Below are 18,789 nucleotides of genomic sequence, written 5' to 3' on the forward strand. Positions count from 1 at the left end.
CATTTCCATCTCTTCTTCCTCAGATTTTTCTGTAAATACTAGATCATCTATATAAAACAGGGCCCCCTTTATTACATTCTTTTATAACTTACATTATTACTACCATAAACAAGACAGCTTTCCTTCAATCATTAATTGGCACTGAAGTGCACCAAAAGTAGTCTGTCTTTTGGAAATCCTATTCAATTCTTATGTAATTATCAAAACATTAACATTACATTAGTTATTAGACCCATCTCGACTAGTTCTAGATATAGATTTAATAAACCTGCATAACATTTTGTTAGAATGAACAGCAAAAGCTCAATATACTTTAATTTGATGGGGCATGATTTTGTTCCCCATAATAACACTAGCTTCCCGTTAACCGAACGATCTCTGCTAGCTGCATTAAATCGATACAATACCTAACAGCATTGTCCATTGCAATAATCATAATAAAGTTCAGTAAGTTTATTTATAATTCTTGCTTAAATTGAAATTTGTTTGTTTGATGGGTTATATTAAATACTACATTTTTTATACAACAAAATACTGTATATGGTTGAGAGCCATAGATGGTAAATTTTCACTTCATTATGATATGCTAGGGAATTTCTCTTACTCAAGCTTATCTATTGGTTAAGCAGTAAGGATATATCATTATTAGTTTTTAATATCACCCATGTCAATAACAGCCATTTACCCTAATGTTTGAGGATGAGTAAAAGTTGATAGGCACTTTTCCTTTTCATGAGAACATAAAAGATTTTAATCTATTTACATTTGTATTGCTTATTGATTGAGAACTTGTGAGAGAAAGGTGAAAAATTCACTCAATTATGTTGCTGTTTAGTGTATATATATTTTTTGAAAGACTTCAGTACTCCTTATGTCAAGAGTAATTCAGGTGGATGTCACTTTTACTGGGTCATATCTGCAAGATTGGTATTACAGTACACGAGATGTAACTTTTGTAGTAATTTTTACAAGCATTTTAATTACCTCGTATTGTATAATCACCTTTATGTCAATTTTAATATTAAATAAGCTTTGTAGATTAAGCAAAGATACATGGAAATATGTAGAAAAAAACTTATATACTGTACATATAATTATCAACTATTTGGATTGCAGAATGTGAGACTTGATGTGGATCAGTGTGAAGATGCTCCAAAATATGAGAGAAAATCTAGTGGAGAGGAATTTCCTGACCTCTCCAAATGTCAGGCCTTTGGTACCGTCCCTCCATTCAGTGAGCAGCTGAATGTTAACAGCCCCCTTCAGGTGGGAGGTTTGGCACATCCGCCACTTCCATCTGGATCTTACAGTTGGCAACATTTACCCCATGGACACCATTTTAAAGGATGTATTAGAAATCTAATGGTAAATAGTCACTTTTATGACTTTGCCAACCCTGCGCTCCAGAGTAATACGGAAGTGGGCTGTCCTTACTTCAATAAAATGTGCGTTACAAACTCTGCTAAGGCTGGCTGTGGGCCTAACGGTATCTGTTCTGGTTCCGTAACTCGTCCTGTTTGTTTGTGTAGTTCAGGATGGACAGGAGAAGATTGCAATGAACCAACAGTGCCTGCCTATTTCAAAAACCAGTCTTACGTTAAATATTCTCTTTCATTTGTGCCTAGTTCGTTCCATACCGACATTCATTTAAGATTTCGTACTTGGGAAGAAACTGGTGAGCTATTTAGGATATCAGATCAAAGTGTTAAGAAATATAGCATCCTAGAAATAAAGAATAAGCACTTATATTTCCGGTATAACTTGAACACTCTGGCTCCAGAAGAAAAATATCTTTGGCTTTCTTCTGTAGTTGTTAGTGATGGAATGTGGCATCTAGTAAGAGTCAAACGATATGGGTCAACAGTTACTCTTGCTTTAGATGGAGGAGAAGGACGAAAGTACAACGAGACTTCTGAAGGGTCAGATTATGTGCTAATGAGCATTGATACACAAGAAGGGGTTTTTATTGGTGGCTCAGCATACCATTCAAGTGCAGATGTCTTTACAGTGCAGAATGACTACAAATATGGTAAATAGTTTTTTTATACTTTTTCCTATTCAGTATTCATGTACAGAAGAAATGCTAAGGAAGTAGAGAGAATGCTTTTATTGTTTTTTTTAAATAATTATTCAAAATGGTTGCATTAAAACCTTTAAAATTGGATTACACTTCTATTTCTAGGCTGCCTGGATGATATCCGCCTTAACGGAAACTTACTACCCCTTCCTCCTACCCTCAGTAGTACCCAGTGGGCTGATGCTGCTGCTTTCCATAATTTGGTCTCGCACTGTGTTTCCCCTGATCAGTGCCTTGATGTAAGCTGTATAGCGCCTTTTATATGTAAGGATTTATGGATGAAGCACGAATGCCGGTAAGCTTTTGAACAATGTTTTGTTATGAAAAATTCAACATATTAACCCTTTTACCCCTAGGCTATTTGGAACTTTCCAACCCTTTACACCCAGGGGTTATTTTTTTTCAAGCACATTTTGCAATATAAGTTATTTAAATTGCTCTAACAGCCTTAATTTTTGTCATAGAAAGGTCAGGTTGGTCTCATTCTCTTGGAAAATGCCTGAAGTTTCTGAAAAAAATTATCAAAAATATGCAAAAAAATTATAAATAGCAGTTTTTTGCAAGGACATACCGGTACGTCCATGGGGGTAAAGGGATGAGTTTTGTGAAACGTACAATATGTCCTTTGGGGGTAAAAGGGTTAAAATGAGAGTGTTTGTTGAAGGCTTCAAATATTCCAGCTTTTAATGCCAACTACTGTACAGCAATTTTTATGCTATGAGCAATTCTTATACTGTAGCTATGAAATAAATAAATTTAAAAAAAAATTCTTTTCTAGTAGTCTCAATTTGGTGCTATACTCTCTCATCCTCATAGCTGTCCTGAAGGTAGTTTATTATCAAAAGATCTGCAAAGCTGTTTAGATGAAGATGAATGCTTATCTGGACCTTGTGAGAATGGTGGTATCTGCAATAACCTCCAGCCATCTTACGTCTGCCATTGCCCGCGTGGATTTAGTGGTATCAACTGTGAAACGGTTGAGAGAATCGGCAAATTTCAACCAAATTTACCTGCTCTAGCCTCCATCATAGCCTGTCTTCTCATACTTGGTAAGAATTTTAGGTAAGAGGCTCTTGTGTTTAAAAGCATGATACAAATACCATACAAAGATTTTGGAAGTTTCAACTTTAATAGATTAGAGAGTTTTGCTTTTACATAGCAATACATTGGGGTTGTTTTCTACTAATAAGAAAATCTTTAGTAAATTTGAGCCATAGATATGGTACAGGTATAGCAAGGTTTATTTGTAGGAAGTGAGGTGAGGTTTTAAGTGCTTCTAGTGTGCTTCACATGGTGTACTTTAGGCATTATTGAATGATTTTTACAGCATAACTACGAAATTTTGCTTCATAATTTACTGATGTTCAAGTTTTCTTCTTCCGTTAGTCTTGCCTCAGCATTGAATAGCGTAAAGCTAAGCACCAGGTCATATGGCCCAAAGGCCATAGATAGAGGAATTTCAATATTTGTTTTTCTTTCAGTTCTCACCGGATGTTCATACTGCTGCTTTTCCAGGATCTCGATTTATCAACATTTACCCCTGAAGTATATTAAAAATTTTCCCATTTTCTTTACATTAAAGATACATGTTCCTAGGGTGTAAAGAAGTGAAACAATCTTGCAGTTAATTGTAATGAGCACCAGCAGTTTACTGTTAATCAGTTTTGAAAAGTATTCCCTATTCTTTGGTATCACAAGTCAGTGGGGAGGAGGTTGGGCATTCTATATGAACATCAGGCGAGTATGAAAAATGAATTTTATTTTTAAAATTCTGTTTATTTTTGCAAACTTCCCCAGATGTTCATATTGCTGACTCCCACACAAACTTATAGATGTGGGATACAAGTGAAGAGAGAGAGATAGGGTAACAAGAAAATTAAAATGGATAATATATTTAAAATTTGTGATTCAATTGGTCTATATTTAATGGAAACCATCTCAAAATACAGTTTGAAATCTGGGATTCCAAATTGTGTTTTTCTAATGATATTTAAATAGAAAAACAAATCTGTAAATTAATCGAACTCAATTTAAAAGGTCACAGTACCCATAGTCAGTATAGGAACTACTGTATATACAATTTCAATAAAAAAAGCCAGGATTCTTCAAGATAATGTCCACCGAACACCAACATGACACGCACAGTTTTATAATGGCAGACTGTCTTTTAGATCTATAAAGGACAATCTAGAGGGTTATGACAACCATAGGTACGCACAGTTTCATAATGGCAGACTGTCTTTTAGATCTATAAAGGACAATCTAGAGGGTTATGACAACCATAGGTACGCACAGTTTCATAATGGCAGACTGTCTTTTAGATCTATAAAGGACAATCTAGAGGGTTATGACAACCGTAGGTTCGAGAATGCCATCAAAAGACCCCAGGTGTTTAGATGAACCCTCTTTTTATTAATCATATGAGAAAGTTGATTAGCACAGCAACCTTCTTGGACACACTGACTGCAGATGACTCAGATCTGCGAACCATTTCCCTCGTGTGTCGAACAGGGTTATTAGTAATTATGGTTCACAGAGAGCGTGAACTTTTTTTTATACCTGCTAGATCATGGTAAAAGATCGGAATCTGTTAAGGTAAAGATTTTTCCTGTACCTAACTGGGTATCTACCTTCAATGCTAAGGTATGCAGAACAAGACGACAAAACGGATATCTATTTTTGGGTGAGATGGCCATGTCGTCCGGATGGAAGTTCCTATAAGTAGCTTCCTAAGGGATATATGTACTACAGTGATATTCCCAGAAAATTTTACCTTTAGGTATTCAGAATTCTAACTCCTGGCGCGAATATCCTTAAATTTCTCTCGAGGATATCGCATAATATCAGAGGACGAATTCTTGACACGTCACATAGCAATCTGCACCCCTAATAGCGTTAACGCTTCAAGGGGGAAGTGGCAGAATAGAAGGGGAGCCGTATCAAGGTTACCCTAGTTCTCATACTATTGAGTATCACAACAGCGCCATATCCAATATGGTGAACATTCCATATTTTGTAGCGATTTTGCTCGGTGGTGTTCCCTATTGATCTGACATTTTCGATCGATTTTCCTTTTTTCCTGCGTCGATCGTATATGTCAGAGTTTCGGTGATATAGGTAACCGAGATCTCGCCTTGCCTAGGTAACCTAACCTAGGCAACATATATTATCATTTTTTTACCCAGACCATCTGGTAAGGTTTTATACTCCAATTTAGGTCGATCATATATGTCAGAGTTTCGGTGATATAGGTAACCGAGATCTTTCCTTGCCTAGGTAGCCTAACCTAGGCAACATATATTATCATTTTTTTACCCAGACCATCTGGTAAGATTTTATACTCCAATATTAGATAGTATGCTGATCACATCCTGTCATTGGTAACAAATAATGACATTGTCGTTAATAATCTATTATCAAGTGTATACAATAAGTACTTCTAGTTATGGGTAATTTTTACTTTGTCTACACATACACCGAATAGTCTGGCCTATTGTTTCCTCATTCTTCTGTCCTCATACACCTGGCAACAATAAGATAACCAAAAATCTTCACTCGAGGGGTTAACTACTGTACTGTATTTTTTCAGAGGTAACTTTGCACTTGATAAGGGCAGAAGAGAGACTAGCTATGGTAAGCGTCTCTTCTAGCAGAAGGACACTTCAAAATCAAACCATTGCTCTTTAGTCTTGGGTAGTGCCATAGCCTCTGTACCATGGTCTTCCACTGTCTCTTAAGTTAGAGTTCTCTTGCTTGAGGGTACACTCATACACTTCTCAGTTTCCTTTTGAAATTTCCTCACTGGGCTATTTTCCCTGTTGGAGCCATTGTACCTATAGCATCCTACTTTCCCAATTACGGTTGTAACTTAGCTAGTTGGCGAGTTTTCATCAAACTTACAAAGATGAAGACAATGTATCCCAGCCCCTTATCTTTAATACAATATATTGAGAATTAGCAATCCCTTAGCATCCCATCTGCTGTGGCTGAAATGTTGGTGGATGTAATGAAGATGTGTATTATAAAATCTGCTTTATTGTATTAGGCTATATAATGTGCTTGTTGTTTAAGTCACACTTTAGATACTTTTACTCTGACTAGCGTCATGTAAACAAATGATACAAACTAAACACTTTTCTCTCAACATAAAAGATTCTAATCTCGTGCACCATACAAAATAAGAAGAATTACAGTATATTCTATCTTTGAGGTATTTTATTACAGAATTCAATACTTTATAACATATACTACAATACTTATAATTAAAGTTACAGCAGGATCAATCAATGCAATATGATGCAATGATGTTACTTTTAATACAAGTAGCGCTATTGTGTTACATTACATAATACATAAATACATAACACTAGCAATAATAATACTCGGCTCACTCACAGCATCTTACAAGGTACGGCTCACTCACAGGATCTTACAAGGTACCAGCTGCAACAATAGCTAAAGCTCTTATAATACTGTGGTTTATTATGAAAAGGTTATTTATGAAAACTAAAATTGTTCTATAAATGCTGCACTGTATCTTAATGAAGACTTTCAAACTTTTCAACATTATACATAAACTTTCAGAAAACTACTGATTATGAAATTTTAATTATGTACTAATTGGGTTCATAATTTTCCAGTCGTACTGGGGATAGCTTTCTTCTGTCTCCGTCGTAGACAAAGGTCTCCTTTCTCCACAAACTGCAATGCCAGCCAAGGGACGCAAGAGATAAATCTAAAATATGAGGACGATGAAGGTGGTGGAGGCAGAGGGGGAGGAGTTACCATTCTCGACTTGACAGCTTTAAATGTTCCTGCCACAACCACACTCTCTAATGGAGGCAACATGATACCTAAAGAGAACAGTAAGTATCAGAATAAAACAATTGAACTTTAGCCCTGTACTCTTGCAACTTCTTGTCATATTTTGTAAAAAAGCTTATTTCTTATTTATGTTTATAAGCAAGTTCTTTTAGACGTCTTCAAAAAAAGCCTGCAATTTTACTCACTAGTTTTTTCAACTACAAGGAGTTATTTTCTTTAATCTATGTCAACTTGAGTCATTGTGCTTTTTAGGTACATGTAAATTCTATACATTTTAATACTGTACATACATTAGAATGCACACATACAGATACTCAGTACAAACAAATATCTTGTGTATGTGTGATACAGTATTGATAGGTAGTCGACACATTGATCATTTGTATGGGATGACATTCATGATGCGGATCTTGAGGAAGATACTTTGCTAACTAAAAGGGCCACATTTATAGGTAAATTTAAAGTAGAAATTAGCCTGATTTTGTATATTGAACTATAATGTAGTCCTAGTGTTCCTACTTCTGTGGATTCTATAGATTTCTGATAGCATATGGGTGAGCTAGAAATATGTCAAGATTAGCCTATAGTTGAACTAAAGTGATTGTGAAACAATTATGCTTACAGTGATACACTTCATAAAGTTATGATATTTATTATAAAGTGAAAATATAGAAAAAGAAAAGATATGACCAGTACATATAATGAGAATGACAGATAATAGATGAACATTAAGAATAACAGACTGGGTTCATATAGATTGCAAGAGAAGCAGGGGAAGAAAAATAAAGACGATGGATTGACAAGCTAAGAAAATTTATGGGTATAAACTGCCATAGAAAGGCCATAAAGAAACAGTAGTGGAAGGACATGTCTGTTGCCTTTGTTCTGCGGCAAACTAGTAATGACTGATGCTGATTACTATCAAATACATTAATTTGGGATGATTAAATCCTAATTCCCTGCTCAGTTTTATAGAAAATAGATTTGATTTTTTAGAATTTGCTCTTTACCAATTTTTGTTGTGGTTACTGTTTCTCTTAAAATTAGACCACAAAACCATTTAGATGACAGCAGATGAATTTGAATGGCCAACTTTTGAAAATTAAATCATAGGTTAGTTTTGAAGTGATGTGAAAGTATTTTATTCATACCCTTAATTGCAACATGAATCTTGTTTCTTTTACTTAAGGACTGATAATCCATTAATTTGTCTTTTCCCCCGTATTGATGAAGATTACACATCAACAGGCATTCTGTATTCCTCCTTGATTAAAAGCAGTTGAGGCACATTTACATACTTTTCGTTTTCCCTTATTTGTGTTGGAAGATTTTTTGAGGATGTCTTCCTAATGAATAAATTTCATATGTGATTACATCAATTAAACCTTAACTAATACAAGATTGTTAGACAATTTACTATTTTATTTAAATATAATATACTGTACATGTAGTTCATTTAGCAACTTCTGGTTTACAGATGTAAATATGAACTTAGCGATGGCCAGTGTTGATGTAATTGTGACAAGCTGCCAGGAAAGAGATAGAAAACATGCCATTCATAGAGAAAATTCAAGTTCTGATGACCTTCGAAACTATGCATTTGAAGGAAGCGGCAGTGGAGAAGGAAGTTCTTCGGCAGTCAACTCCTTATCTTCTCTCGGGTCTGGTAAAAAAGATCTAGTTATCCCTCGCCTCACCCTCCCCAAATTGCTTATACTGTACAATATTATGTTTATGTACTTCCCCTGATGTTCATATTGCTTCTCTAGAAGCTTGGTTAGATCAACATTAACCGTAAACATTTTCAATTTTCCCGTTTTCTTACCCTTCACGGAATGCATGCCCCTGGAACCTTCTACCAGTAACTGGTAAAAAGCCAACAACTGCTGCGTCAGATACTGTGTCCCTTTCATTTTTCTCGATCACAGAGTAGTGTTCAGAAATTCTCCAGATTATAGTATTTTACTAACAACGCATTCAAGATTTCTTCCCCTTGTTTTGTCAGTAATTACTGTGTTGAGTGTGCACAGGATTTGTTTCCGGGAGATCATGATCTGCATTCCTTTGAACCCCTTACATATGCAGATTATATGATAGGGGTTATTTCTAGTCTCGTAGAAGAGAAGTTTGTAGGACAAGATTTCGATAAAATTATAGTTGTTTCCTCACAAATACAAACCTTTGTTGTTTATTTAGGATACAGTACAGTATATGTTTCAGCATTGAACTGGTTTACCCATAAAATCTTTTACACGAGGTGTCTACGACCCTCGGCTACTTAGTGGGGTTAGACCAACCTCTCAGTTCACACTTGCCCAGCGATTGCTCTTTACTTTTGTTTTAGCTACGGTCGAGTGCAAACGTATCCCTCTCTTTGGGTTTTGTTATTAACTGGCTATGTTAACTTAAAAAATTTTTCTTTTTTTAGGTATAATTAGTTTTGAGGATTGCTAACATGGGAGGCTGTCCTGGGGGTATTGTGCAGCTCTAACGGTACTTCTATGGTAGCAATGGAAACTGATCCTCACCGACTTTGCCCTTTGTAAAGAGGACACTCCTCCTCCGAGGCTTCTCCCTGCTCAGTGTTGGAAGTGATCATCCTTCCAGTGGGAGCAGTACAGTAAATGTAGGAAGAAGTCTAAAAGGGATTCCATGTCTTCGATTTCATCCTTGAGGTTGAAGAAGTCTCGACTTCTCTCTTCCAAAGTTCATACTCTCTCACCTTCCTCTTCCCATTTGGCTTCCTCAGGAGACGGATAAGAGCAATGACCATTTAACCACACTCAATCTTAAGTCAGGAAGATCCTGGTATTTCCCCTAGCAAAACAGCGGCACCTTCCCCCAGTAGGGAATCTAGCTTTCTTGATGTGCTGCGTTAGTTGTGGATGTACTTGGGGCTTTTGAGTTCCCCCACTAAGGAATGGGTTTTGGTGGTGTTGAAGCATGGGGCACATCAGGAGCACACAGCTGCCTCCATAGGGGTTGGTCTTCACCTTCCCCACTGAGTTGCTGGAGGGAAGTTCCTTTCAGTTGGTCTCGTGCCTCCAGTGGATACTCCCTCTGTAACTTCTGATCTACCCGAAGAGATGCAAGTTGATTCTCTCTGGAGTTCCAGCCTAGCCGTTCACCCCTTGAGGTGAATTCGCTCGCTGAGTTCACTCAGCCCAAGATTCATTGTAAACCACAACCCTACAAGGTTGGTAGACATTTGCCAGCATGAAAGGTCTTCCTCTCTCCAGTGGTCTCCACCTTAAATGCCTCATAGGTGGGTGCATGAATCACTACCACCTTGCATTAGCTCACTGGAGCTGGGCTCTTTGGAGCCTTCTGGTGATCGTGGCTGACGTCTCCCTGGAGCAGAGGAATTTTTCGTCTTGTCCCTAGGGCATCACGACATGCCTCGAGTGTTCACTCCTTTGGGAGGTGCACAGTATTGATTTTGTTAGGAGAAGGTTTGCAGCAGCAGCAAACTTTTTCTACCTCGCGCGTCAGGCTCATCCTTGTGAAATGTTGAAACTTTTGTGTTACTGGTTAGGATCAGTTGCCTTCATCTTTGGCGTACTCCGCTATGGCAGCACTTTCGAAATCGGCTGTTAGTTTGTCACAAGAAGGGTGTTCTCGCGAACAGCAAATGTGCAAACATCACTCGCCGTCATAAGCTCTATTTGCCGACCCCTCCATTCAAGAGGGACACCCCATGGTTCTGAGATCTCATTGAAGCCGTCATGCAGGCTATGACCGGTCCCATGATGGCATAATCACTGGATATATCACTAGGACCTGTAACTATCCTTCTGATGGTGTTAGGATCTCCAGGGAGCACTAGTGCCCTTTCAAATCCAAGGTGTAGGAACATGAAGACTACTTGTGCGTGCTCCAACCTTTCATCCAGACTCTGCAGTACTATACCTTCGTCACCTGGTCGTATGTCAACCTTGACTCGAAGGCTGCCCTATTTAAGCCTGATCCTTTATGGGAGAAATTGGAAATCATTCCAATAACAGTGACCAAGAAACGGAGGAGACAGGAACAGGTTACGCCCCCTCCAGGAGATACCTTTCACCGAAGGACTAGCCGGGGTTAAAAATCATTCATGGACAATTATAGACTCTCGCCTGTCCAAATAGTCCACACTGCATCAACCTGTTGAGCCTCTGTACACTGTGCAGCCTGTGGCAGATCCTCAGAAAGAGGCTGCTAATGTTCTAGTTTCCTCCTCCTCGAAGCTTCGAGAGTGGAAGGATTTAAACTCTCATCTGAAGAACTGAGCAACAAAAATTATCGATGAACGTGCTCTACAGAAGAGAATTCAGGACGTGGTGGTGGTCTTGTAGCTGCCTGCAGCTTGGGACGCTCCTCCCAAATCTCCATCTCCTGCTGGGTTAGAGGTTAATGACCCTGACCCAATGAATGCTCCAATGAGTACAAGTCTGGAGTTGGATGACTCTGGATTTGGACTCAGCCAAGTTAGGTGGTCTGTTGCCTCTGCCTGCTAGCCATAAAGGGGAGACAGACTATTACTTTATGCAGGTTCTGTCCTGCATAAGGAAAATTAATGGACTCTTGATAACCCACATAATCCCTTTCGAAGGGGAGAGACATGGTTCTGGATCTGTTCTGCCATGTCCCACAACCTGGTAAGCCCAGGCTGGAGTTGCCCTGGCATCATTCCACTCAGAGCCACTATACCCCTAGTCACCGAGGTTTTGCTGTACCTTCGGAAGGAAAAACTTGGCTCAGTCTTGGCGGTGAAAGAGTATCACTCGCCCTTCCTCCTAGTCTTTCGACTGAAAGGAGTTGGCATTTCCCCTTTGACGGAATTGTCCTTGCTTATGCTGAATTTCGAGTTTACCTTCCCTCATGGAAAGTGAGACCACCTGCTTGTAACGTAGTGAATCTACAGTATATACTATATTCCCTGAAAGAAGCTTCTTATGAACTGTTGAGTCAAGCATCAGATCAAAAACTTTTTCTCAAAACAGTGACCAAGAAACAGACAGAAACAGGTTATGCCCCCTCTGGGAGATACACTCAAGCCAAGGACAAGCAGGGGTTAAAGATCATTCATGGACAATTATCAACTCTTGCTTGTCCAAATAGTCTACATTGCATCAACCCGTTGAGCCTCCGTAGACTGCTTAGCCTGTGGCAGCTCCTCGGAAGGGGCTGCTAATGTTCTAGTTTCCTCCTCTTGGAAGCTTCAAGAACGGAAGGATTTAAACTCTCATCTGAAGAACTGAGCAACAAAGATTATCGATGACCCTGCTCTACAGAAGAAATTCAGGATGTGGTGGCAGTCTTGTAGCTGGCCGTGGCTTGGAACGCTCCTCCCAGATCTTGATCTCCTGCTGAGGTAGAGGGTGAAGACCCTGACCCAATGAAGGCTCCATGGGTACAAGTCTGGAGTTGGATGACTCTGGGTTTGGACTTGGCCAAGTTAATTAGTGTGTTGTCTCTACCTGCTAGCCATAAAGGGGAGTCAGACTATTACTTCATGCAGGCTCTGTCCTGCATAAGGAATATTAATGGACTTGGGGGGGGGGGAAGGAGAGACATGGTTCTGGATCTGTTCAGCTGTGTCCCAAAACATGGTAAGCCCAGACTAGAGTTGCCCTGGCATCTTTCCACTTGGAGCCATTATACCCTAATTCACCGATGTTTTGTTGCATCTTCGGGAGGAAAAACTCTGCTTGGTCTCAGCGGTCGGTAAAAGGCTTGGAACGTAGTAAAGCTACAGTATGTACTATGTTCCCTGAAGAAAGCTCCTTAAAAATAGTTGTCAAGCATCAGATCAAGACTTGACTCTCAAAACAGTCTTCCTTCTTCCACCCTGCAGAGAGGGTTAGTGAGTTGCATGGTTTCTCCTACGACATCAGCCATTCAAGGGGATGTGGGCAAGTAAAATTCGGCTTTGTCCCTGGGTTTATTGCCGAGATTCGAATTCCATCTGTAGCAAACTCTAGTTGACATACACAAATGAGACATGCAAATAAATGTTGAGTTGCTTTTAGCTCCTCTGCTTCCCTGTCCAAAAGAAGACAGTAGAGTTTAAGTTATATGGTTTGCTGGCACACTTTTATGTCTGTGAACCTAAAGCACACATACTACCTTGAGAAAGTAATGAACAGTGAGTATTGGTAGAATATTTTGATCTGACTGTACAGTACAAGTCTGAAGACATAATATAGGCTGTAAATAAATACAACGAGATTGATTGGCTTGTGATGAAAATTTTTTATATATTTTATAAGGCCTACTTCTTTTTCTACTGTAATATACAAATGAAGAAAGTACTACTTATTTCACTTTGGGCCATTTTACCAAGATGGATGAAAAATGAAGTGCTGTGAGAAAAAAATCTAAATTTATATATTATACATAAAATTTTTATCACTAATATTCCATCTTTATTAATACTACTGTGTTTTTTCCATACAGGCACCAACAGCAGCGTACAAAATTTTGAAGACCAGAAAGACTTTGGGGAAAATTTAACCATTTTGTGTGAGTACATTCTCAAAGCAAGTGAAGGTGAGCAAAGTAACACAAGTTGACATTCTATAAATGTATAGATTAGAGAACTATATTTTGTAAAGATTTTAATAATAAAAGATAGAAGGAATTAAGTAATACAGTACAAGGATTTTTCTTTTTTTGTTTAGAATACCCAATGCTTTCAAACCCTCCAACCATTGAACCACAGTATTTTGTGACACTTTTCCACAATCTCCGTTGTAGTAGAGTTCAAATATTAATCTCTTACCCGATAGAAGGCATTTATAATTTTGAATGACACTACCTCTGCCTTTTGGTCAGTATTAGTATTAAGAGTAAAACCATGGAAGTGCATTAATTATGATTGATGTTACCTAAATAGTATTGAATAAGACAATTATGCTCAAATATCTATACAATATCATAATGTAAACAAATGGAGGAATATTTAAGATTGAAATTACTCTACAAAATAAAATAACTTATAGGGATCATATCACAATAGGGTTAATAGTTTACAAGGTAAAAAATGTTATCTGTAACTTCTCTAAAGTTATTAATACATTCAAAGTAAGTACATGTATGGATTGAACAGTTATTCCCTTTTTTTAATGCAGCACATTTCAGTTTGCCTAGTTAAAGTAAATTCCTAAATACTGTATAGTAAAACCATAAATTTTTTTAGACAAGATATGAACTGTATAATAATTAGCCCAACAGTCAAAATATTTAAAGTATTTTAAGTATTATTACCAATTCAAAGCACTGTGCTTCAGACTGTCCACCTCTCCCAAGCGTTCACACGAGTCTTGACCTGGTCTCTACTTTGGTCACGCTTGAAGGAAGTTTGTCTGCCGAGGTATCTCAACAATTGGAAAATACTCCACCATAAAAGTACAGTATAGGCACTACTCTCTCATTATTTTTTTCATCTCCCCATCTCTGCATTTCCATGCTCTTTCTGACTCTATGTGAGACTTGTGACGTTTCATCTTCTGTGCAGCGAGATGAAAGTTTTTCCTTTCGAATTCACCAGGCTTTTCTTCTTCCTCTTCGAAACTTTGTGGAGCTGTCAATGCATAGATTTTCATTTATGCATTCCACAGAACTGGTCTCACCTTCCAGTACCTCTAGGCAGTCTTCTAACATATCTACATCCAATAGGAGCTAAGCACTGTCGGCATCATCAACATTTTCATGGACTTTTATGTCCCTAGGTTTTAGGAGATTGCTTTTACTGTAATAGAACGAAGGCATGCCTATTCTTGATTACACGTTCTAACTGGTGTAACTGACATCATCAACGACTTCTTAGTTGAGGTATCCATGGTTTCTGCACCATCTTTTTAATGAACTTTTCAAATTCTCCAGGGAAAGATTATCTTGACTGTTAAGAGTTGCTTGGTTATTGATGAAGTGATGCAGACGAAGAAAGGAGACCTTGAGGGTGGAGCTGCAATAGGCGTGGGTCAGGAGCTTCAATCCCTAAAGCATCTAAAAACCGACCTACATGTATCTGTGTTGCTGGTGTGCTCGTAATCATTGGACACATGCTGGCACAGGCTGATCTGTTAACTTCTGGTGTTGATGTCATGATACCCCTGGTTGGTATTAAGTCAGGGGTAGATGGCCTTTCATTTTCAATACTACAAGGACAAAAGATGGGAGTTCAGGACTTCCAATTCCTTTACAAAGGGCTTTGTTTTCAATTTCCTTTGGGGTGGTGTTCTTGGCCTTATCAATGGTGGTGTCCACAAACATGTATGTCAAAGGCAAGGCACTCATTGGAACTGACAAGGATAGGGTCAATTCCCAGATCTCTGATCCATGGAATTCCTTAAACTCTAGCCGATCGAGCCATTGGACTAATTGGATCCCTAAGAGGAGGGATGATGTCGTCTCTCACTTTGCCCTACTGGTGGGACAAGAGGAGGCGCTATCCGTAAGAAAAGCCCCGGTGTTGAAGACTGCTGTCCTTTTCCTGAAGTAAGTGGAGGTTATAATAGGAAAGTGCAAAAAGTATGGCAGAATCCCTTAAACATGGGCAATTACCTTTAAGAGAGCCCCCCCAAAAAATATTAGATTTGGTGCTAAAGAAAACTTTGCAACTTCCAGGACCAGGTCTGCACCTCCAGTCTCTTCCTCATGGCCAGATTTGCATATCCAGTCTTATTCGTCTAAGGAAGGTGTTCATCATACTCCGCCCTTTTGCCCCTAACATGGACAGTCTAGGAGGGGGGTTTAAGGGAGAAAGGATACTAAAGTTGGCATTCACCTCCTACAACTGCTGTGAGGGAGATGGGTATGCTGGTCAAGCTATTGGCAATGTGAAGGAGACCCAGAGCAGAGAGCCTTTCCATCGCATGAACTCGGGTAACATTCCAGGTCTGCCATCCATACTTGCCAAAAGCTCTTACCATAGCAGCAGATGTGAAAGCGTTGGAAAAGAAGAACTTTCTCCAAGTCATCAAAGACTGTTCTCCCAACTTGTACAGTCTACTATTCCTGGTGAAGATATCTGGGGGCTGGAGACCAGTCACTGATCTCTCTACATTAAACTAGTTTGTTTTTCAGTCACTATTCAAGATGGAAACAGTGAGCATTGTATGTTCCACCATCAGGAAAGACAGACTTCATGCTTCTTGGCAACCTGAAGGATGCACACAGTACTTGGGTATCCATCCATCAGTCTACATGAAGTACTTCCACTTCATCCTCAGGAGAGTAGTGTATCAATTCAAAGCCCTGTGCTTTGGACTGCCTACCTCACCTAATTATTCACACAAGTGTTGACCTGGTCTCTACTTGATCACACTCAAACGAGATTTGTATGCTGAGGTATCTTGATAATTGACTGATTCTGTCCTCCTCCACGATTGAAACAAACCTTTATGCCACGATTTTGGGATTGTGGTCAACCAACAGAAGTTCAATTTTACACTTCAAGCTGAGGATGCAGTACCTGGGTATGCTGATAGACATGGCAGGTGCCAGCGTCTAACCAGATGACCGTATTAGCAGACTCGTGTAGGTATCACATCCGTTTCTGCACAAACAAGAACTTGACATTTTTCTAGGACATTTTACTTTCTCCTTTCCTAAGTAGACATCTCAAGAAATCACTGGTTAGCACCCTGCAATCCCCATTACCATGTGGTTCCATTGAAACATTAAGTATGGGATGGTCTAGCCTGGTGGCAGAACAATGAAAACCTCATCAGGGGAACTCTGCTTAACTCCTTACCTCTATGGTGCTGTTCAGATGTATCCAAGGAGGGATGGGGCACACACCAGTAGAACCAGACCATCTCAGGGATATGGTCCATTGGGAGAAAAACTGTACAGGAAAGAGTAGCAGCTATGTTAAGATAGCAAACTTTCCAATAGAATTTTATAGGGCAATTGGTAGCATTGATGAGCGGCAGTATTACCATTATGCCCTATGTCAATAAGCAAGCGGGCACTGGTTCACAGAACCTTTAAAGGCCGCTCATGAATGGCATGGGGCAAGGGACAATAACGTTGCTCTATCGAGCAGGACTGATCATATACACATATAATCAGTGCCCAAGCCCCCTCTCCACCCAAGCCAGGACCAAGGAGGACCTGGCAATGGCTGCTGATGACTCGGCAGATAGACTAATAGGCTCCCTCAAACCCCCCATCCTTAGCTCATAAGGATAGTAAGGTTGCAGCGACCAAAGAAACTAACGAGTTTGAGCGGGACTCTTAACTCCAATCTGGCGTTCACCAGTCAGGAACGTTATCACATTGACCACAAAACAGATACACACTTGGGTTGTCAACAATACGGAAGAGCTGTCAGCGAGATTCATTTCAGGCAATAGGAATGTTCTAGAAGACACGCTTAGTCAACAGGGACACTATGCAGGGTAACAATTGGTACCTACATCCTGAAGTGACAAAGGTTTACCATTTAGGAATCATCATTGATTGACCTGCACGTCATTGTATTCTGCTCTCTTGTTTCAGACCATTCTACAGCGTTCAAGGACACCTTCCAACACCCCTGGGACGACCTGGATGTGTATCCCTTTATGCCCTTCTACCTGGTTTGCTGATTACTCCACAGACAGTTGAAAATATTGGGTCTCAGGATGATCCTGATGGCTCCCAAGTGGCCACAAGCTGAACTGTATTTATATCAGCTGATTCTTTGTCTCCCTTCGATAGGGAAGCTTCTCAGTCTCTGGTGAAAGGGTATCACTCAGACAATGGTTTGGACCTTTTACTTAGTGGGAATTACCTAGGCTCATGAGGAGCTTCAAACAAACTTGCCCTCCTTGGGAACTCTAGGAATGGAATGTCAATAAAATCCTTGTGTCTTAAGAAAACCTATATGAGACCTTGAAACCAGCATCAGATAAGGATCTGACCCTCAAAACAGTCCTCTTACTAGCCTTTTTCTCAGCAAAGTAAGTAGGCAAGCAGCATGGCTTTTCACATGTCCCAAGTCATTCTAATGATTGGAAGGTCTCCGTCCCCTTAGTTCCAGAGTTTATTACCAAGACCCAGAACCAAGCCATTCAAGACTTCAAATTCACGTTCTTCATCTCTTCTCTACAAGAAACAACTAGCAGGGAGCTTTAGGTGGAGCAGCAAAGACTCTTTCTCAGCACCAAGAACACTGTTTCTTTCTGGCTTTGTAAGACAATTGGTTGTGCTTATCCTGCAACCAGTAAGAGGACAGAAGCACCGTCCCGGGCTCAAGCGCAAGAGGACAGAGATATCAGATCTACTCTAGCTTTCAGGAAGAACCTGTCCATGGTGTAGGTTTTGGAGGGAAGTCTTGAGACGACAGACAAACTTCACTATAGTACTTGGTACCTATGGGAGTATAGTACTGTAGTTAGGAAATGCTATACAAATTACTTTTGAAAAAAAAAAATGATTAAATTATTTTGAGGCAACTGGCTATAAGGTAAGACAAATAGAATTCCAATAGGTATACCTCAACCTACCCTTAAACACCAGATATTTTCAATTCTTGAGTCCCAAGAACTTCAAACCTTGGGCTACTGTAAAGCATTTACAGTATATGTATGAAATACATAATACCTGCAAACTAATCATGAAATTTCCACTTTAAAAGAAGAGTATCACCAATTACTTCTTAAATTTACTACATACAGCACATATAATCACGATCATCACTATAGAAATAGCCTAAGACAAAAGGTACAGGATTCATGAATAAATGTATGATTAAAATACAGTATTGATACAGTACATTATTTCATCTACTGTACACATCCTATATACTTTAAATTGAATTATAATCCGAAACCAAGAATGATATTTCCACCTGAAATATCCCCCATGAAGTTTTATTTTTTAAATTAATCTGATAACAATGACCCTCTAAAAGTTTT

General features: G+C 39.1%; 3 protein-coding genes across 8 annotated transcripts in view; 2 read left to right on the forward strand and 1 right to left on the reverse strand.

The window, feature by feature from the left end:
• Positions 1 to 18,443, forward strand: part of LOC137615455 (neural-cadherin-like) — a 572,326-nt gene extending 553,883 nt beyond the window's left edge. Inside the window, exons 10-16 of one of the 5 annotated variants that reach the window (XR_011039245.1) lie at positions 1,117 to 2,029; positions 2,183 to 2,372; positions 2,894 to 3,126; positions 6,718 to 6,942; positions 8,379 to 8,562; positions 13,340 to 13,432; positions 17,390 to 18,443. Coding sequence is in view for 4 of the 5 variants with exons in the window: in XM_068345339.1 (XP_068201440.1) it covers positions 1,117 to 2,029; positions 2,183 to 2,372; positions 2,894 to 3,126; positions 6,718 to 6,942; positions 8,379 to 8,567; positions 13,340 to 13,432; positions 17,390 to 17,478 (1,932 nt within the window). In the remaining variant the exon portion in view is untranslated. Of the gene's footprint in view, positions 1 to 1,116; positions 2,030 to 2,182; positions 2,373 to 2,893; positions 3,140 to 6,717; positions 6,943 to 8,378; positions 8,568 to 13,339; positions 16,726 to 17,389 lie in introns of those variants that run through there. The other 4 variants (XM_068345339.1, XM_068345340.1, XM_068345341.1 and 1 more) reach the window with 4 other exon arrangements.
• Papst2 (PAPS transporter 2) overlaps positions 1 to 18,789 on the forward strand; it is a 199,073-nt gene that overhangs the window by 61,786 nt on the left and 118,498 nt on the right. The gene's annotated exons all lie outside the window — the stretch shown is intronic.
• LOC137615457 (mucin-22-like) overlaps positions 1 to 18,789 on the reverse strand; it is a 132,233-nt gene that overhangs the window by 36,139 nt on the left and 77,305 nt on the right. The window lies entirely within an intron of this gene.

This window comes from Palaemon carinicauda, chromosome 21, assembly GCF_036898095.1.
Source record: "Palaemon carinicauda isolate YSFRI2023 chromosome 21, ASM3689809v2, whole genome shotgun sequence".
Lineage (NCBI taxonomy): Eukaryota > Metazoa > Arthropoda > Malacostraca > Decapoda > Palaemonidae > Palaemon > Palaemon carinicauda.